Source organism: Littorina saxatilis, linkage group LG5, assembly GCF_037325665.1.
Source record: "Littorina saxatilis isolate snail1 linkage group LG5, US_GU_Lsax_2.0, whole genome shotgun sequence".
Lineage (NCBI taxonomy): Eukaryota > Metazoa > Mollusca > Gastropoda > Littorinimorpha > Littorinidae > Littorina > Littorina saxatilis.
In genome coordinates, this window is record NC_090249.1 from 21,577,463 (window position 1) to 21,603,888 (window position 26,426).

Genomic DNA, 26,426 nt, shown 5'->3' on the forward strand with positions numbered 1-26,426 from the left:
TTCCCATAATTCATTGTGTCGGTCCCCACTTTCTGTGTCGGACCCCACTTTCGACCTAATTTCTCTGTGACGGACCCCACAACCAGCCTATTTTGTGTCGGTCCCCACACCTTCTTGGATTTATGACTTGCCGGTTACTTGTATCATTGTATTCATTGAATCTAATTGTCTCGGAGTTATTTTTCAACAAAAACCGGCAAGGCAGCACCTTTTGTGATACCAAGTAAGTCAGATGACATCAGTATGTGAGTGTCTGTGTGTGTGTGTGTGTGTGTGTGTGTGTGTGTGTGTGTGTGTGTGTGTGTGTGTATGTGTGAGAGAGAGAGAGAGAGAGAGAGAGAGTGAGAGAGAGAGAGAGAGAGATTGACACCTTTACAGATCACTGACTCCGGTTATGCGACACTACCGCGAGCGTCACTACCGCGTGTCACACTACGGCGAGTACGACACTACCGCGTGTAACACTACCGCGTGTCACACTACCGCGAGTACGACACTACCGCGAGTATAACACTGCTGCGTGTCACACTACCGCGCGTACCACAACCGCGAGTACCATAACCGTAGAGAGAACGCATGCAAACTTACTTCTTGTGAGTTTGTGTTCTAACGGCTTTGATTGGAAGCAACCCATTCTATATGTATTCTGATAGTGTGTTCTGATCGTTTTGAGTTCTTGGTTAGCATGACAAACATTGAATTAGTGTTCAGAGAACAGACCAGGCCTTTTTGTTTTATATTTCAAGGAAACATTTCAACCTTTGCCTTCAGCCATGGAAGTCATAAAATGACACGCGGTAATGTTATACTCGCGGTAGTGTGACACGCGGTAGTGTTATACTCGCGGTAGTGTCGTACTCGCGGTAGTGTCGTACTCGCGGTAAGTTCTGTTTCCGTACCCGCGACAGCGGCAGCGACAAAAGAAAACGCGCGCAAACGCGTGACGTGTTTCCGTACTTGCGTTTTAAACATGCGGTAAAATCTGTAAACTCCCGCGTTGCCGCGCGACAACGCGAAAAAATCGCTCCAGGACCCTTTCAAAAAAATCGCGTCGCTTGCCGCTTGTCGCGCCGCTAACGCGTCGCGCGTGTGGAAACACTCCTGGTCATTTTCTATGTGCTTGATTTTCGTCGCACCGCTGGAAAAACGCTATCGCGGGTACGGAAACACAACTTTAGTGTGAGACGCGGTAGTGGTACTCGCGGTAGTGACGCTCGCGGTAGTGACCAGCACCCGATCACTCCACATAAACGCTGGTTCTGGTTGCATTGTGCCGCTGACATACAGCTAATAGGATTTTTACACCCCCGGTATAGGGGTGTGTATAGGTTTCACTCGATGTGTTTGTGTTCGCAAGTAGATCTCAAGAATGATCGTCACCAAACTTGGTGAACAGGTTCTATACATTCCTGAGACGGTCCTTACAAAAATTGGGACCAGTCAAACACACGGTTAGGGAGTTATTGGTGGATTAAAATTATACAAGGCCTGGTATAGACGGACACCCCCGTTGGTCAAAGGGAAATAACCATTCTCACTGCCACCAACTGAGAAGGTTATTTCCCTTTGACGGGGGTGTAGTTCCTATCGGAGGAATTTCTTGTTTTAATCCTTTTGTGGTATTGCTGATGATGCTGAACATGTATTTTACTAGTTTACCAATATGTATCTTTGACCCTGATAGCCTACGAAAACGGAGCAATCATGGCCCAACATTGGCCCAATGCTGAATTTATTGGCGCGGTGTTGAGCCTTAGTCGGGCCGTTGTCGTAGGCTGTCAGGGTTTATGTAGCCTTGTTCCATTGTATTCTGACTGTCATAAAGTAATTAATTTTAAGAGAAAGCAGTCATGAACACAAGGAGCTGGGAAAAGTTGCCTCTTACAACAAGCGTGGATAAAGACACATACTTGACACAGGCAAGTACTCTTTATATTTAGTCAAGTTTTGACTAAATATTTCAACATCGAGGGGGAATCGAAACGAGGGTCGTGGTGTATGTGCGTATGTGTGTGCGTGCGTGCGTGTGTGTGTGTGTGTGTGTGTGTGTGTGTAGAGCGATTCAGACTAAACTACTGGACCGATCTTTATGAAATTTGACATGAGAGTTCCTGGGTATGAAATCCCCGAACGTTTTTTTCATTTTTTTTGATAAATGTCTTTGATGACGTCATATCCGGCTTTTCGTGAAAGTTGAGGCGGCACTGTCACGCCCTCATTTTTCAACCAAATTGGTTGAAATTTTGGTCAAGTACTCTTCAACGAAGCCCGGGGTTCGGTATTGCATTTCAGCTTGGTGGCTTAAAAATTAAATAATGACTTTGGTCATTAAAAATCTGAAAATTGTAAAAAAAAATAAACATTTATAAAACGATCCAAATTTACGTTTATCTTATTCTCCATCATTTGCTGATTCCAAAAACATATAAATATGTTATATTCGGATTAAAAACAAGCTCTGAAAATTAAATATATACAAATTATTATCAAATTTTTTTTTCGAAATCAATTTAAAAACACTTTCATCTTATTCCTTGTCGGTTCCTGATTCCAAAAATATATAGATATGATATGTTTGGATTAAAAACACGCTCAAAAAGTTAAAACAAAGAGACGTACAGAAAAGCGTGCTATCCTTCTCAGCGCAACGAATACCCCGCTCTTCTTGTCAATTCCACGTGCACTGCCTTTGCCACGGGCGGTGGAGTGACGATGCTACGAGTATACGGTCTTGCTGCGTTGCGTTGCGTTCAGTTTCATTCTGTGAGTTCGACAGCTACTTGACTAAATATTGTATTTTCGCCTTACGCGACTTGTTTTATATTTAGTCAAGTTTTGACTAAATATTTTAACATCGAGGGGGAATCGAAACGAGGGTCGTGGTGTATGTGCGTGCGTGCGTGTGTGTGTGTGTGTGTGTAGAGCGATTCAGACTAAACTACTGGACCGATCTTTATGAAATTTGACATGAGAGTTCCTGGGTATGAAATCCCCGAACGTTTTTTTCATTTTTTTGATAAATGTCTTTGATGACGTCATATCCGGCTTTTCGTGAAAGTTGAGGCGGCACTGTCACGCCCTCATTTTTCAACCAAATTGGTTGAAATTTTGGTCAAGTAATCTTCGACGAAGCCCGGGGTTCGGTATTGCATTTCAGCTTGGTGGCTTAAAAATTAATTGATGACTTTGGTCATTAAAAATCTGAAAATTGTAAAAAAAAATAAAAATTTATAAAACGATCCAAATTTACGTTTATCTTATTCTCCATTATTTGCTGATTCCAAAAACATATAAATATGTTATATTCGGATTAAAAACAAGCTCTGAAAATTAAATATATACAAATTATTATCAAAATTAAATTGTCCAAATCAATTTAAAAACACTTTCATCTTATTCCTTGTCGGTTCCTGATTCCAAAAACATATAGATATGATATGTTTGGATTAAAAACACGCTCAGAAAGTTAAAACAAAGAGAGGTACAGAAAAGCGTGCTATCCTTCTTAGCGCAACTACTACCCCGCTCTTCTTGTCAATTTCACTGCCTTTGCCATGAGCGGTGGCCTGACGATGCTACGAGTAAAATGGCATTGCGTTTCATTCTGTGAGTTCGACAGCTACTTGACTAAATATTGTATTTTCGCCTTACGCGACTTGTTTTTTTTTCAATCACCACTAGAAGTCCCTGGGCAGCATTTTGCTCTGAAAACTGAATCTCACATACGACAGGTGGATCTTTTATTTTAAAAATGTGCCAAATTGCATATCTCCAAGGCCGTAAGACTAAGAGTAGATATTGGGAAGGCCAGTTCAAGAAGGTGTGGGTGGATCAACACATAATTTGCTGGTATACTGGGAACCGTCCCAGAGATAAATAATGTTATATATTATTTGTGGCATAAACTAATAAAGTTAGTCTCTCTCTCTCTCTCTCTCTCTCTCTCTCTCTCTCTCTCTCTCTCTCTCTCTCTCTCTCTCTCTCACACACACACATACACACACATACTGATGTCATCTGACTTACTTGGTATCACAAAAGGTGCTGCCTTGCCGGTTGTTGCTGAAAAATAACTCCGAGACAATTAGATTCAATGAATACAATGATACAAGTAACCGGCAAGTCATAAATCCAAGAAGGTGTGGGGACCGACACAAAATAGGCTGGTTGTGGGGTCCGTCACAGAGAAATTAGGTCGAAAGTGGGGTCCGACACAGAAAGTGGGGACCGACACAATGAATTATGGGAACCGTCACGCCTACGTCACAAAAGTGTGTGGGGACCGAACACAGCCAATTTCACTGACTACTTTTGTTGTTTTTATTATTACGGCTGTTTGGATGGCCCTACAATCTTGAAACTTGGGCTGTCTGCTACAGACATGTTGAACTTTTTGCTGGACCAACGACAGTTCCAAGCAGGCATTTTTTGGTAGGATATTTCTTGCCGATGCTACGAATTATGCAGTTTTGCAGTAAAGTGGAAGGCATTCTACCTAATAACGGCTAAAATATCAAAAACCTTCAATCCAACAGCACCTAGGCATGTAGTGTAAACACTCACAGATCTAACAAGACCATTCTCAGAGAGCAACATTGCGTAATACTACCATAAATGGATGTTTTGTCCATAAGGGTCCTAGTTCGGTGGTCGTGCACAGTAGCTCTTCGAGTTTGTTTAATCCAGGCCTGTAAACATCACACCAACAACACCCCTCTATCGGTTTGCCCACGCGCCCGCTGACAGGCCATTAGGAGCGGCGCCTTGCGCGCGGCCTGCACATGGCTGGTCAGTGTTTATGCTAGTAGTCCAGCGCTTCCCCCTGCTGGTCGGTTCTAATGTTCTGTACTTTATGAACAAACCCCTATTTTTCTTGGCAAAGTTGCACTGCTACGAGAAATGCCCATCATGTCATGATGACCCACTTGCTCTTTACATTTTAACTATGTCGGGCTTTTTAAGTTATTGAAGTCAATTGAACAGAAACGCTTACCCTTTGGATTATAACACGAACCTTTATCAGCAAATAATATAAATACTGATAATAATAATGATAATAAAAATGATAATTACTATCATCATTGTCATTCTTATTATCACTGTCATCAACATTACCATTGTACACATTTTTTTTTTCGGTTTGTTGAAAAAGATTTGCTCAGGCCAGGGCCGTATGTAATAATTACACGCTCTGCTCAGGCCCCTTCAGTACCGTGCCGAAGAAAAAACCACAGGCACAGGGCTGCTTCATTTTACTTAAACGTCCGTTTTTATTTTCAGTTCCTGTTCACGCATCCATCGCCCCCTATGGTTTTAACGTAGACAGCCAGTTTAAAAGCATAACGTATAAATATATACCCATATACAGATATCGTAAAAAGAAAAAGAAAAATCCGTTGATAGCCTCTGAGCAAGGAACGCGGTTGTTCCTAAGGCCAGTAACACCAATTTCACGCGACGTGTGCCTATTCTTGGAACCTTTCAACAGGAGCACGCAGCTTGCAGAGAATTTGTTTGCCTGAAAGCTGAATGGATGTCACGTTGTGAAGATACTCGACTGAAGTTTGATATATATCTTGTTATCATGCAGTGAATAGAGACCGGTAAACAGTGCACACACGCGAAAAAATATATTTTTTATAAAAAAGATTGAAATCCAGCAGTACTGAAATACTATCATTTTAAGTTTTCTCTGAGTCAGTTTACGACATAACAGGAATACGGCATAGCCTCAATACCAAAACATGCAACAAAGAATAAAGCACACCACAGACAAAACACTGCAAAACACAACTATAGTTAACAGTTTATTACATACAATGACTTTAATTTGAAAAATGGGAAGGAAAATAATACTTGATGCGTAAACAGACACGAACTCTCCGACAAATTTGTTTTTGGGGATAACCGGAACTTCCGAGCTGTTGCTATGTGATAGAAGCAAGATGTCCGAAGCCCGTGTATTTCGTCTGCTATTTCTAAGATGTACAAGAATAAAACTATTCCGCATCAAACGTAGGAAAAAGTCTGCTCTGCTGTGCTTGTTAGCTCGCCGCCGCGGGGTCCGTTTGACAGATAAACAGCAAGATAGCGAGGCCATCTGATATTCGTCTCGCGCTAAACGCCCCTCCTCAGCCACTAGGCTGTGTGTATACACACGGACACGGAATCACCTAAACAGAAACCGAAAACTACTGTGCACGACCACCGAAATAGGACCCTTATGCCGCGAATTTTGGCGTGTGGGAACCGAGTGGGAACCGAACACAAAGGGTCAGGGCACCGAACACAAAGCGTAGGGGAACCGTCACAGTGTCACCGGTGTGATACTGTTTCAGGGGATGGATAATTCTACTCTGACATAGTAAAATATTCGATGTCGTTAATCGCGATTGAATGAGATTCAAGTTGAGTCTGTAAACTAGTTTAATTAGATGTTCTGATAGATCTGCAAGTGGTGTCCGAAAATTTGCGATACGTGTGAGCACATTGCAGAACTATTTTCTGGCAAACTTGCGATCTTTCAACCCATTCGCGCATGAATATAAGGGAGTCCCTGTGGGGGTTACACGGTGCAAACGTGTTTTCGTACAATCGAGCACGCGGTTAGACTTTGTTGTTGCGGTGTCCGCGCCAAAGTTGACGACAGACGTGCGAGACGGTACATGTGATCACAACCTTTGAGGTAAGTTTGAGCTTTACGACGTCTCTATTTTTACTATTTTGCGTGTAGAACTTAAACCACTAATATGATTTTGTCATGTTTACAAACTGAATTCGAAAAAAAATGCCTTTCTGTCAGAAAAACGCAACCAAGTGGCAAATTCATGGGTAGAGTAGATCTAGGTACAGTCCAACGTGAAAAGAAGTTTTCGTTTTTTATGATTGTTTTGCGCCTCTTGTTAGTTTATTTTCTATTTTTTTAAATGAAGATTAGATCATGTGGTTCAGGTTCATTTGTTTTGTTGAGAATCTCAAGAAATAACGTTTGAATCTCTCATCATAGCCAGAGCTGTCTCGTTCGTATAGCAGACGCCATTGCTGCTTTCCGCATGCGGTGTCAGCGATGCGTGCGGGGCAGAAATAATGACAGATACGTAGAGGTTACATGCCGAGTCTCAGTGATTATCAAAAATAATGGTCGAAGTTAGCGGATCATGAAAAATGCGAGCTTCAGCGAGCTTTTTCATGACCGCGAACTGAGACCATTATTTTTGATAATCACTGAGACGAGGTATGTAACCTCTTTATCCCTCCTTTCTTCAGTTATTCAAAGAAAAGAGGAGTTTTTGTGCGAAAGTTTGATCGAATCATATTCACCCAACCAGTCTACCTGCGCAGGCGATCGATTAATGCGCGGTTGTATAGTTCCGTGCAAATCATTCAATTTTGTTAACACTTCTTGTCAGTTTCCATGTTTTGAACTAAAATCAAGTACACAGTTATGTTGTCATTCTGCTGTGGCGGTAAAGGCAGATAGTGTGTGTTCTGTTCATGTTTTGGTATCGCTCAGGAAATGTTCTTTCTTCGAATGTGACTAGCAGACGAAGTTTTACACCCGTGTTCCAACGTTAAAAACTGTATGAAGTTTAATTTTCTGGGGCAAAATAGTGTAAGAAACCGCTGCATGTTCTTTACGTTGATTAAATGTTTGCAATTGATTGCGTGTGATCTGTTTATAAAATGAAATATTGTTGAAAACTGACCGTCGGATTGCAGTCTTGTCCGGCGGTGCAGCCGACATCTGGAAGGGGAACTACTCGTGTCGCTAGACAAAGTATGAGAGTTACTTTTCCTTGGAATCTTGCTAGCGATAAACGATTGTGCACGGCAGATCTGAATTCAGAAAACAACAAACTCATGGATTTTATATGGAGATTCATGTGTTCAAGTCTGTAGTTGCTGGTTTAAATACGGTATGGTTGTTTTGTTTGCCCCAGAAATGTATATTTTGTACATTAGAGTGTTCTGAACTTTTGAGTCGCAAAAAGTAGATCCACAATGTGTACAGTCTCTACCCATGAGCTATCGAGGATTCAGGCCCGTTGTTGGGTAAGTGATTTTGGTTGTTGGGTAAGTTACCGAAAAATAACTAGCCCTACAAGTTTACAGAGAGAAAGAAGCAGAGGGGGGGATAATGGCATTTTATCCCCCCCTCTGCTTCTTTCTCTCTGTAAACTTGTAGGGCTAGTTATTTGTCGGTAACTTACCCAACAACCAAAATCACTTACCCAACAACGGGCCTGAATCCTCGATAGCTCATGGGTAGAGACTGTACACATTGTGGATCTACTTTTTGCGACTCAAAAGTTCAGAACACTCTAATGTACAAAATATACATTTCTGGAGCAAATAATACAACCATACCGCATTTAAACCAGCAACTACAGGCTTGAACACATGAATCTCAATATAAAATCCATGAGTTTGGTTGTTTTCTGAATTCAGATCTGCCGTGCACAATCGTTTATCGCTAGCAAGATTCCAAGGAAAAGTAACTCTCATACTTTGTCTAGCGACACGAGTAGTTCCCCTTCCAGATTTCGGCTGTATCGACAAGACTGCAATCCGACGGTCAGTTTTCAACAATATTTCATTTTATAAACAGATCACACGCAATCAATTGCAAACATTTAATCAACTTAAAGAACATGCAGCGGTTTCATACACTATTTTGCCCCAGAAAACTAAACTTCATACAGTTTTTAACGTTGGAACACGGGTGTTAAACTTCGTCTGCTAGTCACATTCGAGGAAAGAACATTTCCTGAGCGATACCAAAACATGAACAGAACACACACTATCTGCCTTTACCGCCACAGCAGAATGACAACATAACTGTGTACTTGATTTTAGTTCAAAACATGGAAACTGACAAGAAGTGTTAACAAAATTGAATGATTTGCACGGAACTATACAACCGCGCATTAATCGATCGCCTGCGCAGGTACACTGGTTGGGTGAATATGATTCGATCAAACTTTCGCTCAAAAACTCCTCTTTTCTTTGAATAACTGAAGAAAGGAGGGATAAAGAGGTTACATACCTCGTCTCAGTGATTATCAAAAATAATGGTCTCAGTTCGCGGTCATGAAAAAGCTCGCTGAAGCTCGCATTTTTCATGATCCGCTAACTTCGACCATTATTTTTGATAATCACTGAGACTCGGCATGTAACCTCTACTTCATTTGCACTGGAGCAGATTTACACAGCGTGTAGTCATTTTTACATTTAGTCAAGTTTTGACTAAATTTTTTAACATGGAGGGGGAATCGAGACGAGGGTTGTGGTGTATAGGTGTGTGTGTGTCTGTGCGTGTGTGTGTGTAGAGCGATTCAGAGTAAACCACTGGACCGATCTTTATGAAATTTTACATGAGAGTTCCTGGGCATGATATCCCCAGATGGTTTTTTTCTTTTTTTGGATAAATGTCTTTGATGATGTCATATCCGGCTTTTTGTAAAAGTTGAAGCGGCACTGTCACACCCTCATTTTTCAATCAAATTGATTGAAATTTTGGCAAAGCAATCTTCGACGAAGGCCGGACTTTGTGTTGCATTTCAGCTTGGAGGCTTAAAAATTGATTAATGACTTTGGTCATTAAAAATCTGAATTGTAATTAAAATTTTATTTTTTATAAAACGATCCAAAACTACGTTCATTTTATTCTTCATCATTTTCTGATCCAAAAACATATAAATATGTTATATTCGGATTAAAAACAAGCTCTGAAAATTAAAAATATAAACATTATGATTAAAATTAAATTTCGGAAATCGATTTAAAAACAATTCCATCTTATTCCTTGTCGGTTCCTGATTCAAAAAACATATAGATAGGATATGTTTGGATTAAAAACACGCTCAGAAAGTTCAAACGAAGAGAGGCACAGAAAAGTGTGCTATGCAGCACAGCGAAACCACTACCGCCCTAAACAGGCTCGTCAGTTTCACTGCGGTCATTGTTAAAAAATGCAGTGTGTTCAGTTTCAGTCTGTGAGTTCCACAGCTTGACTAAATGTAGTAATTTCGCCTTACGCGACTTGTTGTTTCTTTGTGTTACGAGGATGTGTTCAGGACAGAACCACTCTGATTTCCAATGTGTGTATCTTGGGATCTTGACGGTTGTAACATGCACTGTTATGTACCTCAATGTGCGATGTAAAGCTGTGGTAGCAATTAAAATATCTGACTCCAACTGTTGCATACTTTTTTTTCAGATGCCAGGATGCTGCTAATGCTCCTATCCTTTCTGCCAGTCCAGTCAATGCTGATCCAGGAGCAGATCAGAGAGACCGGTACGTTTCTACTGTAAATGATTGTTTTAACATGTTTTTCATTAATCTTAATCTTATTATACTGGAATGACTTTGCTTGCATGCAGTCATTTTTTTTTAATTTTCTGTATCCATACTGATTTGTGCAGACATTCCTAGCAAAGTCTTTCCATGGCATGGTAAGTGCAGGTTACATATGGAATCAATTACATTTATACATGACTATTTCAAGTACCAAATTACCCCTAGTTGGTATGAATGGAGAGCTTCAGTTGTCTGCTTTTCTGAGGTAGACATTTCCAAGTTTATTGGTGTCACTTGCTCCTTGTATTTTTAATTCATGATGTAAACCTTTTCAGTTACTATTTTTAATTTTTCTATTTTAAGAAAGGTTCGTTTGTCTGTCCACAGATTGACACACTGGATGGGAATGGGGTGGTTGTCCGTTTACTTAGGAAACAAGGATCATCGTTTGTGTGGCCTGCTGTGGAGGAGATATTTTTTGTGAAGTTTGAGGAAGTAGTTGAGGTGCTGCCTGTCCCAACTCTTGACAGACGTGGCAGACACACATTTCAATAAAAAGTTGTTTCGTTTTGACTGAAATAAACCCATGGTTAACTGATATTGGTGTCTGTGTTTGTTTGCGGTGTCCATGGTTACACGCGAGACGTTCTGTGTCATTTGATGAATATCTGCATGTATTACCAAGATTTTTCAAAGTATGTCCATAGTCCTGTTTAAAGGCATACTAACGCACTCCCGTGTTTACAAAGTGTAGTTTGCCCACAATCGATGTCAAACGCACCATAAGACCATATAATGACGATACGTCACCATGCGCGGACCATAATACATGCATTACAGCTTGTTCTAGCCTCTGAAAAAGTGAGGATGTCAACAAAGCCGCGGTGTTCTCTCCCTTGCATCAACGTTACATGTGTTGCCAAATCTATAAATAGGACGATCCAGATCAAAATGAAAATTCAAATATCTCAACATTTAAGGGGTCCTAGACCACAATATTTTGCAGGGAACTTAATTTAGTCTGTCTCCAGCTGTTGGTAAAGCAATTAGCGTGTATAGTCATCGAGTACATATGGCTTTAAGGATTAATGGAGATTCTTTAAATCATACAATTTTGCAGATAGCAATTTCTGATCACTTGCTGGAAAGGTTTTCTGTGAATGAGGAAATTGTTGATCTGGCGTCCTCATAGTAATCCCCCCATTATGTAAGTGTATGGTATATTTTGAAACTTCTGGTACTTCTATGAAGCAATTTCTATTGTATCTCATTGGAAATTGCATGATAATCACTTGTATTTTTTATGATAAGAGTAAAAATGTGCCTCTAATGGTGTCCTGTGTTTCACGCGAGACGAGGCAACCTTCAACACATTATCTTAAATTACAACATTTCCAAAAGTTTATCTTGCTTTTCAAAACCTTGTGTTGGAAAGTTGAGATGTTAAACAAACCAAACACACCAAAATATTTCAATTTTGACTAACTTTATTTTGGGGCACTCAAGTCACACATCTGACCAGTTTTCAGGAGAGTGACCCAGTAACTAAGTGTCTTCGTTGTTTGTGCTACCACTCATTCTTCTTCGGACCAGAGAAATGCATCTGTTTAGAGGTTTGATTGCACTTGTTATGAATAGACACACATTGTGATTAGGATAATAAGCGATCAATATCCCTTCTTCATTGTGTGAAAAAATGACGCTGAAATTTCGGACAGATACAAGAGACTCACGCTAAATGTATCGAGACAAATGTTGCGAGGGCCATAATCGGAGAACTAAATGCTAGACGTTGAGTGCCACCAACCCAGGATCAAATTCAATCCATGAAAACAATGAAAACCAGAGATACAAATCCAAAAACAAAGAGACTGCCAACGTTTCAAAATTCAGAATCAAAAAACAAGAAAGGTAGGTTGTTGGAACGTTTGTTATTGACAAAACAATACATTCACAATTAAAACCAGAGATACAAGTCTAATTCGTAGACAAACAGAGAAACACAAAAAACAGAGAAACACAAAAAACAAACAAACAAACAGACAGAGTGAAACCTATAAGCCGCTTCATTACATTTATTTATTTGGTGTTTAACGTCGTTTTCAACCAGCTTCATTACATAAAAGCGGCTTAACAACTGAACATGTCAGTGTACAAGAAGAGGGAGAAACTTCCAATACAAGAAGAAGACTAGGAGAGACAGGAGGACAGAGAGAGGTAATGTGTTCCTCACTGAGCAGCTTACCTTACTTAGCGACAGAATCAGACAGGGGAGGATCTGACAAGACTTCCCATGCACCAGTACAAATCCAAGAAGACGACCGAAAGTTCTGGAAATAAACAAAAAGGGTTCGCAGGAACAAAATGTAGTGTTATTTAGAATAAATAAAGTTTAAATTTGTGTGAGTGCGCTCAGATCGCTCTCTCGTGCAGTCGGTCCCTTCTGCGGGATGGGTTACACCTTGGAGCAACAGTACATACATGAATATAAAAATTTAATCTAAAATTTTAAAAAATGTAAAAGGTAACAAAAAGAAATCATGCTGGACACTGGGAAACAATAGGAAGAGTGGTGGGGGAAAAGAAGACACAAAATGAATCGACTTATATAAACAAAGCAAAAACTTGAAATATAACTAATCAAGACATGCAGTAGGCGGCACAGTAGAAACAAAGTCAGCAACAGAATAAGAGGCAACAAGGACAAACAGCAAAACAATGCAGGAGGGGGAACCCACTGCCACAACAAAAAGCAGCGGGATTAAACATATTTAGCGCGGGAAACCCAACGCAACAGCAGGGAAGGGAGGGAGGGGGCGCACGAACAAGGAAACACGACAGGGGAAATGCACAATAAAGAGAGCATGGCTAGGGTAACATAACGACAAAATTAATTACATCGAATGCCAAGGATAAACGACCGAGTGGGGAGTGGGGAATGGGGCTGGGGTGTGACGCAACAGCAGGGGAGACGCACCAGCAGGGAAACGCAAAGGCAGGGGCAAAGCAACAGCACGGGAACATCACGTCAGGAAAACGCAACATCGGGGAAACGCACCTGCATGGGAACACAAGGTCAGGGGAACGCAACATCAGGGAAACGCACCAGCATGGGAACACAAGGTCAGGGTAACGCCCCAGCAAGGGAACACACGGTCAAGGGAATGCACCAGCACGGCAACACAGGGTCGTGGGAACGTACCAGCAAGTGAACGTAACGGCAGGGGGAACGCACCAGCAAGAAAACGCAACGATAGGAGAAACGCACAAGCACAGAATGCAACGTTAGGGGAACGCACCAGCACGGGATCGCAACGGCAGGGGGAACGCACCAGCAAGAAAACACAACGTCAGGGGAACGCACCAGCAAAGGAACGCAACAGCAAGGGATCGCAACGTCAGGAAAACGCACCAGCAAGGGAACGCACCAGCAAGGGAACGCAACGGTAGGGGTAACGCACCAGCAAGGGAACGCAACGGCATGGGGAACGCACCAGCAAGGGAACGCAACAGCAAGGGAACGCAACGGCAGGGGAACGCACCAGCAAGGGAACGAAACGGCAGGGGGAACGCAACAGCAAGGGAACGCAACGGCATGGGGAACGCACCAGCAAGGGAACGCAACGGCATGGGGAACGCACCAGCAAGGGAACGCAACAGCAAGGGAACGCAACGGCAGGGGGAACGCACCAGCAAGGAAACGCAACGGCAGGGGGAACGCAACAGCAAGGGAACGCAACGGCAGGGGGAACGCAACAGCAAGGGAACGCAACGGCATGGGGAACGCACCAGCAAGGGAACGCAACATTACGGGAATGCAACGTCAGGAAAACACACCAGCAAGGGAACGCACCAGCAAGGGAACGCACCAGCAAGGGAACGCACCAGCAAGGGAACGCACCAGCAAGGGAACACAACGTTAGAGGAACGCACTAGCACGGGATCGCAACGTCAGGACAACGCACCAGCAAGGGAACACAACGTTAGGGGAACGCACTAGCACGGGATCGCAACGTCAGGACAACGCACCAGCAAGGGAACGCAACGTCAAGGGAACTCACCAGCACAGGAATGCAACATCAGAAAAACGTACCAGCAAGGGAACGCACCAGCAAGGGGACGCAATGGCAGGGGGAACGCACAAGCAAGGGAACGCAACAGCACGGGAACGCAACGCCAGGGTGAAAGCAGAAGTAGCAGGGGAAACGCGCCAGCACGGGAACTTACGGCAGGGTGTGTGTGTGTGTGTGTGTGTGTGTGTGTGTGTGTGTGTGTGTGTGTGTGTGTGCGTGCGTGCTTGTGTGTGTATGTGTGTGTATGGCACTAAAACACTTTCAAGTGAAGTAACATTAAAAAAATAACAGAGCAAAACAAAACGGGAAAATATTTGCAAACAGGGGCGAAATAGTGATCCTGAAAAAGAAACATTGTTCAACCAAACAATCAGCAAAAACAACCTGACAACTCACCCTTTTCCTCCTTAATTTTACACACTTAGTATTAGTTACCTTTATCACTAATCATTAAACATTAATGAATACTTATTTATAATAATTTATTTTTCAACTCTAAAAACCTGTTTCAGAAAAAAAACTGCACTTTGATTCTTGTAATCAATTAATCTATCCATCTTTCAGTCAAGTAACTTTAACCCTCTTGCTCGACTAAACCAAAATCATGTCGATCAGCTATCTCTCTTTAAAACAAGCATAAACTAATATGCGTTCATTATCTGAGACGTTAGTACACACACACACACACACACACACACACACACATACACACACACACAAACACACACACACACACACACACACACACACACAAATCGTTAAAAATACAGAGGTAAAGTATGCCCGTCAAGGCAAAAAGATGCTCGCAACGAGCTTATTTCCTGTGTATCTCAGGCCCATCTTGGAACTGATTCATCGAGGGGCTGCAAAACAAATTCAAGAACTTTACAAATCAAGCACCATTTTAACCAATGTCTACAAAATTATGTCATTACTTGACACTTCATTTAGTGATTAAAAAAGAAAGAACGTACACAAGACACAATCTATCAAGCTCAACAGTAATAAAAACGGTTTTTATTTATACATTTAATCGATTAAATATAGTGAACTCACTCATAAATAGTTGACTCTACATGCTAGGTGAGCAAAACATGATAAATCAGTAATGACATTATACTTACGTGCACATACTTACACATGCACACAGACAAAGACGAGAGAGAGAGAGAGAGAGAGAGAGAGAGAGAGAGAGAGAGAGAGAGAGAGAGAGGGAGTGGAGAGAGAGAGGGTGGAGAGAGAGAGAGGGTGTGGAGAGAGAGAGAGAGAGAGAGAGAGAGAGAGAGAGGGGGTGTGGAGAGAGAGAGAGAGAGAGAGAGAGAGAGAGAGAGAGAGAGAGAGAGAGAGAGAGAGAGAGAGAGAGAGAGAGAGAGAGAGAGAGAGACATAAAAAATATTATCACAGATCTGTTTTCAAATTTTTCGTCTGACACGGTATTTTTTCAAATTTAAAAAACGAATAAAAACAACAACAAACCAAACAAGAAAAGCAAACGCTCGATCGAGTCACTTTCGCAGTTCTGAATATTATATGAGGCATCAGATGGACAGGAAGAAATTGCTATTCACAACACAATGAGTCACGTTCACATAAAATTTGAGCCCGGTCACTTTTATAGTTTCCGAGAAAAGCCCAACGTTAAGTTGTGTGTTGCCGAACAGAAAAGGCTAGTTATCTCCCTTGTTTTTCTGATAACGTTCGTAAAAGGCTACAGATGTAAATACTTTGATGTAAAGAATAATCCTACAAAGTTTCAATCACATCCGATGAACTTTGTCAAAGATATAAAATGTCTAATTTTTCCTTTGACGCTGACCTGTGACCTTGAAAAAGGTCAAAGGTCAACGAAACCATCGTTAAAGTGTAGAGGTCATTGGAGGTCACGACTAAACAAAATATGAGCCCGATCGCTTTGATAGTTTCCGAGAAAAGTCCAACGTTAAGGTGGTGTCTACGGACGGCCGGCCGGACGGCCGGCCGGACGGCCGGCCGGACAGACTAACACTGACCGATTACATAGAGTCACTTTTTCTCAAGTGACTCAAAAACCATGAGAAGTTGGTTTAAGGTGATAAACAAAATATATTCGAGGAAAAGTCTACGCAACGCCTCGTATCTAAAACAATCAAATCGATTCTTATCCTGGCCACTTTAATACATCATTTGCATGATGCAAAAGTAAATAGCAAATGACTGATGACCAGCTCGTTTCAGTCGAGCTTTCCGGTTCAAAACATAACCTGGTTGCCACATTTACATTTCATCCCATAGCTTCAGCACAGGTCTTCCTTTCAAAAACAATTAATGCGGACACTGAAAATTAAACAAATGCCGGGACGAAACTCGGCGCTTCGAATCGAAAATCCAACACCTAAACTCCACGTTTGGAAATGAAATCAAGAGTCGACATTCGGCACTAACTTCGAAACAAAAAATTAACAACGAAACTCGACATGACTGCAAAACGAAAAATCAGCAAAGAAATTCGGCATTCCAGTCGAAATTTAAACGACGAATAACAGTCGCAATTTAAACGACGAAACACCGCGCTTTGAATCAAATTTTAACATCGAAGCTTCACGCTTCGAAACAACAAATTGACAACGAAACTCGGCACTGATTACGAAGCAAACACTCAACAGTGGCTACGAAAAGAAAAATCAGCAACGAAACTCGTTATTTAAAAACGAAAAATCAACGAAAAAACTCGGCATTTGGAAACGAAAAATCAGCGACAAAACTCGTTATTTGGAAACGAAAATTCAGCGACAAAACTCGGGATTTGGATACGAAAAGCAGCGACAAATTTCGGCATACGAAAAAGAAAAATCAGCGACGAAACTCGGGATTTGGATACGAAACTCAGCGACAAATTTCGGCATCCGAAAACGAAAAATCAGCGACGAAAGTTGGCATTTGAAAACGAAAAATCAGCGACGAAACTCGGGATTTTGGAAACAAAATTCAGCGACAGAACTCGACTTTTGGAATCGAAAATCGGCGACGAACCTTAACTTTTGGAAGCGAAAAATCCCTGGCGAAACTCGGCATTCTGATACAAAAAATCGGCGACTAAACTCGGAATTTGAATACGAAAATTTTTTTAATCAGAGACGAAACTTGGCATTTGGAAACAAAAATCAGCGACATAACTCGGCTTTTGGAAACGAAAAACCAGCGACCAATCTTGGCATTTGGAAACGAAAATCGTCGACGAAACTCGACTTTTGGAAACGAAAATCAGCAACGAAAATCAGCATTGGAAAACGAAAAGTAGCAACGAAACTCGGCTTTTGGACACGAAAAATCAGCGACAAAACTGGGCATTCAATAACGAAAATCAGCGACGAAACTCGGCACTATAAAACGAAAAAAATCTGCGACAAAGCTCGGCATATGGAAACGAAAATTGTCAACGAAACTCAACTTCTGGAAACGAAAATCAGCGACGAAACTCGGCATTTGGTAAAAAAAAAAAATTAACTACGAAAATCAGCATTAGGAAACGAAAATTGTCGACGAAACTAGACTTTTGGAAACGAAAAATCAGCAACAAAATTCGGCACTCGGCAAACGCAAATCAGCGACGAAATTCGGCATTCCAAAACGAATATTCAGCGACAAAACCCGTTGCATTTGGAAACGAAAAATCGGCGACGAAACTCGGCATTTGAAAACGAGAAATTAGTGACGAAACTCGGGATTTTGAAAAGAAAATCAGCGACGAAACTCGGTATCTGCAAACGAAAACAAAGCAACGAAACTCGGCATTTGAAAATGAAATATCGGCGACAAATCTCGGCTACGAATTCGGCATTAGGAAAAGAAACATCAGCGACGAAACTCGGGACACATGTCCTTGTCAATATATTGCAAAATATACACGAGGCAATTTTCTTAGATTTCTTAACGTTGTGAGCTAAGTTATATTTTTGTTGTTTGTTTGTATGTTTATTTTTGTACAAGATGTGTAGCTTTTAATTTCTAACGTTGTGAACGAAGTCACAACCACGCGGATAAAATTGCCTTTGTCAAAAGCAGCTAAGCACATTTCTCGGACAATGACAGAGGGATATCACACACAAACCAGAAGCACAGAACAAAAAATAAATGTTTAAACAATATAATGGCAGTGGATCACAACACTGAAAAAGTCTTTCTGCGATTTTTCAGCACGTGAATGCACTGCCTAAAGATTTGTAACGCATTAACTCCAACCACAACAACGCGAGAGGACATCTCTGTCCGCGGACATCAGTCATATGCGCGACTCGTGTCCATACACGTCAAACACGTGACCGGACCATCGTCTTCTTACCGCAAGCTTCAAGAGGTCAGTGTACACAATGATACGAGCATGGGTGCAACCTGGAAAATTCCAAAAACCGGCAAAAGTTGGGGTCCAGCTTTTTTAGTATTTAAAATGCCAAAAAAAAACCTCTCCTGGAACAAAAACATCGGCAGCCAATGAAACCAAAAACCGGCTGCCGGCTGCACCCATGTACGTGACATGACCATCGTCTTCTTACAGCAAGCTTCAAGATATCAGTTTACACGTCAAATACGTGACAGGACAATCGTCTTCTTACCGCAAGCTTCAAGATGTCAATGTACACGTCAAATACGTGATCAAAAAATTGTCTTCTTACCACAAACTTCAAGATGTCAGCATGTAATCGTAAAAGCACGTTCAAAGGTTTTTCGAGCGATTCGAACAATCTTTGAAAATGGCCTAATCCATTTACCAATCACTAAATAGCTCTCTCGGTTTGATTGTTTGATGTTTGGTTGTTGGGTTGGTCGGTTGCTTATTGTTTGTTTGTCTGTTGTCAGTTGCGAAATGTCACTTACTTGGAGATAGTAGTTCGTTGCTGGTTCTCTCTCATTGATGCGTCGCCGTGCACATTAGGCACGCACACAAAACACACACATGACGTAACGAGACATTACAGGGCCAGCACAGGACGGGACGAGACGACTCGTGGCCTGACAGCGAGACAGAACATAACAAGGGGCGGGAACATATAGTTAAAAGATAAAAGAAAAAGAAAAGGCAGCTAGACAAAGGAACAGTTTTTGGGAAGACAAGACAAGACCAGTGATCTTGAACTTCTGCGTTGTAAACTCACAGGTCGCATCATAAAAGCATCAGATACAACTCGCTTTTATCAGTTTCTTCGTTAATATCGAGCTATAGAATTTACATAGCTCCAAAAGTGTGTCCAATTTGGTCATTTTTGACGACCGAGTTTTACCTGTAATTTTGGAATTGAAAATGTCCAGGAAAATATATTATTTCCTACTCGCATGTGAATAAATGGATTTCTGTCAATTACAATATCTTCGTATGATTTTAAGAGTAAATTGAACAAATTAGGAGGCTTTGATTACAAAAACAAAACAACCCACACCGTTAATAGCAAAAGTCAACTTTCTCTGAGTTTACAAAGCTGAAGCTGAAGATTACCACCAGATGAAACGGGACAAAACAAGACAAACCAGACGGAACAAGACAGAACAAAACAAGACAATACAAAAGAGGACAAGTCCAGTGTAATATTCAAATTCACTTTGTCCCGAGTTCAAACAAGCTTTTGCAATTAAATTGAGATTGTCAATGTCAGTGATTGTCACTAAGCAATAACAAAAGAAAATTTCAAAAGTGAACGTTTAATCGACTCTTAAATTCAGTAAATTCGATAAACCCTGCTTCACGAACGGAATTTCCCGATGGAGACCTGTGAGGCAGAACGAGCTGTAAATGTCCCAAGTTCATTCGTTAATGTCAATTTCACGTGTCTCGAGTTCATTGGGTACATGTCACTTTCATGTATGTGACTCGATCGGGATTGTGCCTTCATATTACAAGGCTTACTGCTGATGTAAAAAGGTATTCAGTTGGGGACGTGGAATTTGAATTTTACACAGAACAAGACAGGGCGAAACAGGCCCACACGTGCGACAATACAAAACAAGATGAAACGACAAGCAACAAAAGAAACAGTGACAAAAGGTGACAATGTCATGTCCCTGTCTCAAATAACATCACCATTACATAGTTTTGAATTGTTGTAAATCTATTTTCTTGTTTATATTTCCAACACTTATTCAAAATTGATTGTCAAATGTAATTAAAAAGCACGAGAAGTGTAACGATGTGTATTTTGTGCTGAGGGGAAACCTTCCTCCAGTGCAATGTCCATCAAGAGCGTATATAACACATGACACAACTTCCGTTGAACAAGCTATTCGTGCATTTTGTTATGAGCTTAACCACCTGTGAGCTTAACGGTGTGTCCTGTGTTTGCAGAAGATATATCGAATAAGACTTCAAGTCAGTTTTAGCATCCGTTTTTGTCTTGGTATTTTTTGCATGAGTAAATTTCAGTAACCTTTTGTCTCTGTCTCAAAACGAATAAACAAAGTGACAGCTGAGGCAAAGAATCGAGTACAGACCTATATCAAGGACAGACGAGGAAGTCAAAACCCCAGAGAAACAAATAGACTAATTTACGAAAAACAGTGCAACTCAACACAATAATACATACCATTTTATTGCCATCTTTTATAATCAAAATGTACAATGCCACATCCTAATGGATATATGTTTGGTTTTCCAAATGTACAAAGCCACATTCTGGAGACAACGTTAACTTTCATGTTAGAGTGCATGTGTCTTCGTGATGGTGTTCAGGTATGCTATGCTATTCGTTATCCTTTCATTTCTTTTTTTTACATCCTACAGAAAATAAGAGAGAATCGGAGGAGCGTGAAGATGACAAATACAAACGGAAAGAAAAGAACCGGAAGATGAAAGACGGCAAAAGAGAGAGAGAGAGAGAGAGAGAGAGAGAGAGAGAGAGAGGGAGAGAGAGAGAGAGGGAGAGAGAGAGAGAGAGAGAGAGAGAGAGAGAGAGAGAGAGAGAGAGAGGGAGAGAGACAGAGACAGAGACAGAGAGACAGAGAGAGAGACAGAGGCAGAGAGACAGAGGCAGAGAGACTGAGAGGCAGAGAGACAGAGAGAGAAAGTGTATGCAAAGGCAGATTCTGATTGCGCGGAGGGGCCAACAGACAGATACAATCACAAAGACAAAACAATATTTGTGACACGACACCATCGAGCAAGCAGAGCTCTGTAGTAAGTATTGACTTAAAGACCCTATCCAGGTTTCCCAATTGCTTCGTTTCCGGCCGATTTATGTGGAGCACGTGATGCGCACAAAAAATATTGGCGGTCTAGAAGTGTCTGCGTAATGATCGCGGCGGCGCCCGCGGCTTTCTTGACCCGGCGCCAAGGACGACCGCGCACGTTGTGATACGTCATTCGTTAGACCTCATATCAGAAACGCAGAGGTTTTGATTAAAATCACAAGAAGCATCTGGAAACCGAGATTATTTTTTTTCTTTTTCTGATCGTTTGAGTTCTGGCACTTTTCCAGTGAAGTATTTCGAAATGTATGACCCCAAACAGAAATACAAATTATTTTTCACTGTACAAGTTTTTTCTGCAACAAGCAGCTTATATTTCGAAACGCAAGGCAATTGAAGGGTAAGTTTGATTCATGTACGTGATTAACACCCAAAAGGGTAAGTTTAACGGTATCAGAGTCAAAATTCTCTGCTTGTTAAATGTGTCAAAGAATGTCGCTATGAAAACCTCCAGCGTCCCCTACTTCTCAGTTTCTTTCATAATTCGTTTGCCAAAGAAATGTTACCACAGCTCAAATTGCCTTACAGTGTCATGTCTAAACAAATTCCTTACCCTTCCTCTTCTCTTGCGCTGTCTACCTCTCTGACCAGTTGATGACGCGTCTTCTGTGACCTTCAGACGATGAGCTTTGCTTGCTGGTACTCAACTTCCAGCGTTTTGTTCCAAGATAATGGTCCTTGAATCCTTTTTTCGATACATTTCGGGTTAGTCTGTGTCCGAAATTTCACTCTTCACGTCTTCTGGGTTGAAGCTGACAAATCCGCTCGGAATTTTCAATGTCAGTTTTTCACAGTGAAGAAATCGTGCTGATTGAATATTCACATCCTACTGTCCGTCTCTTCATCACTAGTGCACCAAGTTCTACACAGATACCTTTCTCTGGTCCACAGAAGAGTGAGAGGTAGCACAAAAACAACGTTGACAGCAAAATATACTCAGGTCCGAGTCTGAGTCTGAAGTTTTATTCGCTTACACTTTGTACAGTTCATTGCGAAGGGGAGGATGAGGGAGAAAGGGGACGAATCCGAAATTTCGATACAAATTTACAAAGATCATCGATATTAAACTCTCAAGGTGGGTACTTCGCGACATGGTTTCAGTCCAGATCGCGTGAAATGTCAACAAGCCTGAGCACACCAGGAAAAGTCCCACAGTCGCGTGCGGTCTTGCAGACACGTTACTTTTTGCAAAGGCTCGAGTCTTCTTCTGCGTTCGTGGGCTGAAACTCCCATGTACACTACGTGGTTTTTTTGCACGAGTGGAATTTTACGTGTATGACCGTTTTTACCCCGCCATTTAGGCAGCCATACGCCGCTTTCGGGGAACAAAGGCTCGAGTCAAATGTTTGTTTTCTGTCTGTGCCTAGTTTTTCGGAACATTCCTTCATACTTCTTTCCGTTCGTTGCATGTCTTGATGTTGTCTGTCCATGTTTTCTAGTCGCTCTTGGGTCCCTAAAATCATAGACAGAATTGTATCCGTTTGCTCGGGAGTAAGAGTGTTCATCTCTGCTCGGGTGACATTTGATCGTCTTGCGTCTCATTGCCACGTGCTGCATGGTTGCTAGCCGTAACACTGCGTGTCACAACCCTCGGCCTTTGTTGAGCTGCATTCATGTCACTGTCTTCACGGCGAGTTTCACGTGTTTGTTGGCAGGGGGTAGCGACAGTGTGTTTGTCTGTTTGGCGAGTGCGTTTGTTAGTGTCAACACAATTGAAAGTTTTTCTGATATCAGCATCTGGCTGTTGAAAGTCGTAAGAAAACACATCATGATCATACTCTCCTACCTTCCCCAGTCTTTGGTTCAGGCGTTGTTGGTCGCCGCGAAGTTGTGAAGGCGACTTTCTTTTCCACTGTCCCGGTGTACTTTGTGTCATGGCGGCGTCACTGTGGCATGCTGTAAGTCGAATGGTAAAAACAGAAGTTTTAAATTAGTCCATTGCCGCTAATTTTCAAAGAAGTGACTCTGTTTTTGGTCAGGAGGGTGCACAAAAGACCTTGAGCTGCTGCTGGTAGTCCAGTAACATACATATTTTGGCGTAGGTACCCTGTAAATTACGGTTTCTTTTTTAGAAGCAAAAACTTGCGTCTGTTTTACAACCTCCGGTGACCTTGACAAGCATATAAGGTATTCCTTGGTATGTGTAATAGTCAGAATACAGGGGAATGATAATCTATTGGATTTTGTGTCCTTGTAAAGAGCCGCTCCTTTTGCCAGTGTCAGTGAAGAAGAGAGAGAACTGTCATTTTGTCAAATGTGTCCACTTCTCTCAAAAACAATCCATGATTATTATGTTGTTACACGCACACCGGCTGATTCAGTCACTGCTGGTTCTTGGCACACAACTGATTCTTCCTTGAAACACAGGACTGTCTTTTGAGGCATAAAGTGATCCTTTACGAACGCGTGTCATCGGTTAATCGATTGACACTAAAACTGGTGCCTGTAACAAGCCATAAAAATATGTTGTAAAACATGATTGCAGCAAAAGATGCAAAAGAAATTCAGTCCTCGCTTTTCCCCCAGCAATACATTCACAATGCACAAAGGAAGATTTCCGTGGAATCTCTTGTTTTTACTGAATTAACAATAGTCCATAAAGTAAAACACGAAAACCACTAGAAATGTCGTGAATTAAAAATATTAAGGAGACAGAGCAAGTTTAAGCGTCTTGCTATTGATACTTTATTTACTGTCCACACACACACACACACACACACACCCCCCGTTCTTTTGGTCTTCAGGTATTTGTCAATGCTGTAAATGTGGTTAATATAATTTCAAATGCTTACCCAATTATCGGCCGAGCCGCTTGTTTTCGCTGAGTCTAGAATGAAAACTTGTTACAGCATCTGTAGCAACTCGGTCTGAATTCTGAAACATGACACCAAGAAGACAGTTATTAATTGAGTAACAAGAATGTTGCCAATAAAACTGCGAAGAAAACATAATGCGCTTTCATTTCGATTTAAGTGATATGGGTGAGAGAAAAACTTGTAAACATTCTTAGAAGAAATAAAAACGAAAAAAACCCACACGCTTTAATCAAAACATGTAACTCAAAACCTACCTTCACTGATATTGTGCCGTCGTCATGTAGCTGAACAAACGTAATTTGTTGAAAAGGAAATAGCAAAACCAACACTTCTAAAACGGTCTTCTATTACTGCTCTGCGTTTCATATCTTGTGTTCTCTGTGGACCGGCCGTCTGCCAAAGTTACCAAAAGTGGCGCACACCTTCCAGCGCGCTCATGTACCTTCGTCTATGAATCATTCGTTATGCCATAAAATCAGCCAAAAAAGGATGAATACCACCACAAATATGAAAACTAACACTTATCAAAGATACATATATATGAAGTATTGAAAAATTATCAAGAAAATTGCAAAAACGTACTGCAGAAACCGACCAATATATTCCACTTCTGCTGCTTGACGGCCTCGTGACAATTTCCTTAGATTTCATTGGTTGGTTGTAATCGGCAGTAATGAATATTCAGTTTTTGGTCTGTCCTCGGCTTTGCTCGTTCGTTTCGTTCTGTTTGTTATTTTGTATCGCGACACAAAAAATGATTTTAATACAGATTTTCGCAATATATTTTGTTTCTGCTTTTATCATTTAGTCTTTGATCTGAACATGCATGTCTCATTTAACCGTTCTATGCTTTGAGTTTGTCTTTACTATGATATGGATTACCGTGCCGAGTTCTACCGCTGTCCCTAAGCATCACGTACGTGACTGTTTCAGCAAGATCAGCGAAACGCTACAGGAACTTCACCTACAGGGAATCCCCCTCTTTTGGTCGACATAGACCCCTCTTCAGCGTTACTAATCAACCGGTTTCACCGCGACACAACTTCGCGCACACTTCCATCGCATTACAGAAGAAAAACTTTTTTGTGTGAAGGAAGCAAAAGGCTGCAATCTAGGGCCACCTGAGCTCAGAAATTAATCATCTCTCTCTCTCCTTTTTACATTTAGTCAAGTTTTGACTAAAAGTTTTAACGTAGAGGGGGGAATCGAGACGAGGGTCGTGGTGTATGTGTGTGTGTGTGTCTGTATGTATGTATGTGTGTGTGTGTAGAGCGATTCAGACCAAACTACTGAACAGATCTTTATGAAATTTGACATGAGAGTTCCTGGGAATGATATCCCCGAACGTTTTTTTCATTTTTTTGATAAATACCTTTGATGACGTCATATCCGGCTTTTTGTAAAAGTTGAGGCGGCACTGTCACACCCTCATTTTTCAATCAAATTGATTCAAATTTTGGCTCAGCAATCTTCGACGAAGGCCGGACTTCGGTATTGCATTTCAGCTTGGTGGCTTAAAAATTAATTAATGACTTTGGTCATTAAAAATCTGAAAATTGTAAAAAAAAAAAAAACAATTTTTAAAACGATCCAAATCATGACCAGAATACAGTTTTCAATCGCCAGAAAAACAGCTGTGCGGACTGTGAAATCAGTGATTTCTTGCTGAAGTTATCTAATATATAAAGCTGGTTTCCGTGTGTGTGTGTGTGTGTGTGTGTGTGTGTGTGTCTGTCACGTTGTGTCAGTGTGTGTCCGTTGTGTGTCTGTGCCGGTCACTGACTAAAGGCTCCAAAACGGCTGCACGGATTGAGATGGGAATTGCAGAGTCGTGTCAAAGGGTACTTTAGTTTGGAAAAGCAAATTTGAAAGGATTCTTTAATCTCTCTCTCTCTCTCTCTCTCTCTCTCTCTCTCTCTCTCTCTCTCTCTCTCTCTCTCTCTCTCTCTCTCTCTCTCTCTCTCTCTCTCTCTCAGTCTCTCAGTGCGTCTCTTCAGTTGTGCAGCCGGGCTAATAAGTCGTGTAATT

The 26,426-nt window shown here is 41.4% G+C and overlaps 1 protein-coding gene and 1 long non-coding RNA gene across 2 annotated transcripts; both read left to right on the plus strand.

The window, feature by feature from the left end:
* Positions 1-6,610: 6,610 nt before the first annotated feature.
* LOC138966551 (uncharacterized) lies at positions 6,611-10,898 on the plus strand. Its single transcript, XR_011455712.1, has 3 exons — positions 6,611-6,685; positions 10,220-10,297; positions 10,688-10,898. It is a non-coding gene; the product is annotated as an uncharacterized lncRNA (long non-coding RNA).
* A 2,883-nt stretch (positions 10,899-13,781) lies between these two features.
* LOC138967703 (putative carbonic anhydrase 2) lies at positions 13,782-14,300 on the plus strand. Its single transcript, XM_070340357.1, has one exon. It carries the CDS (start codon positions 13,782-13,784, stop codon positions 14,298-14,300), a length of 519 nt encoding a protein of 172 aa, XP_070196458.1.
* The last annotated feature ends 12,126 nt before the right edge of the window (positions 14,301-26,426 follow it).

Excerpts from the sequence above, each read along its gene's own strand:
- LOC138967703 (XM_070340357.1), top strand. The coding sequence starts at position 13,782 with ATGGGGAACGCACCAGCAAGGGAACGCAACAGCAAGGGAACGCAACGG.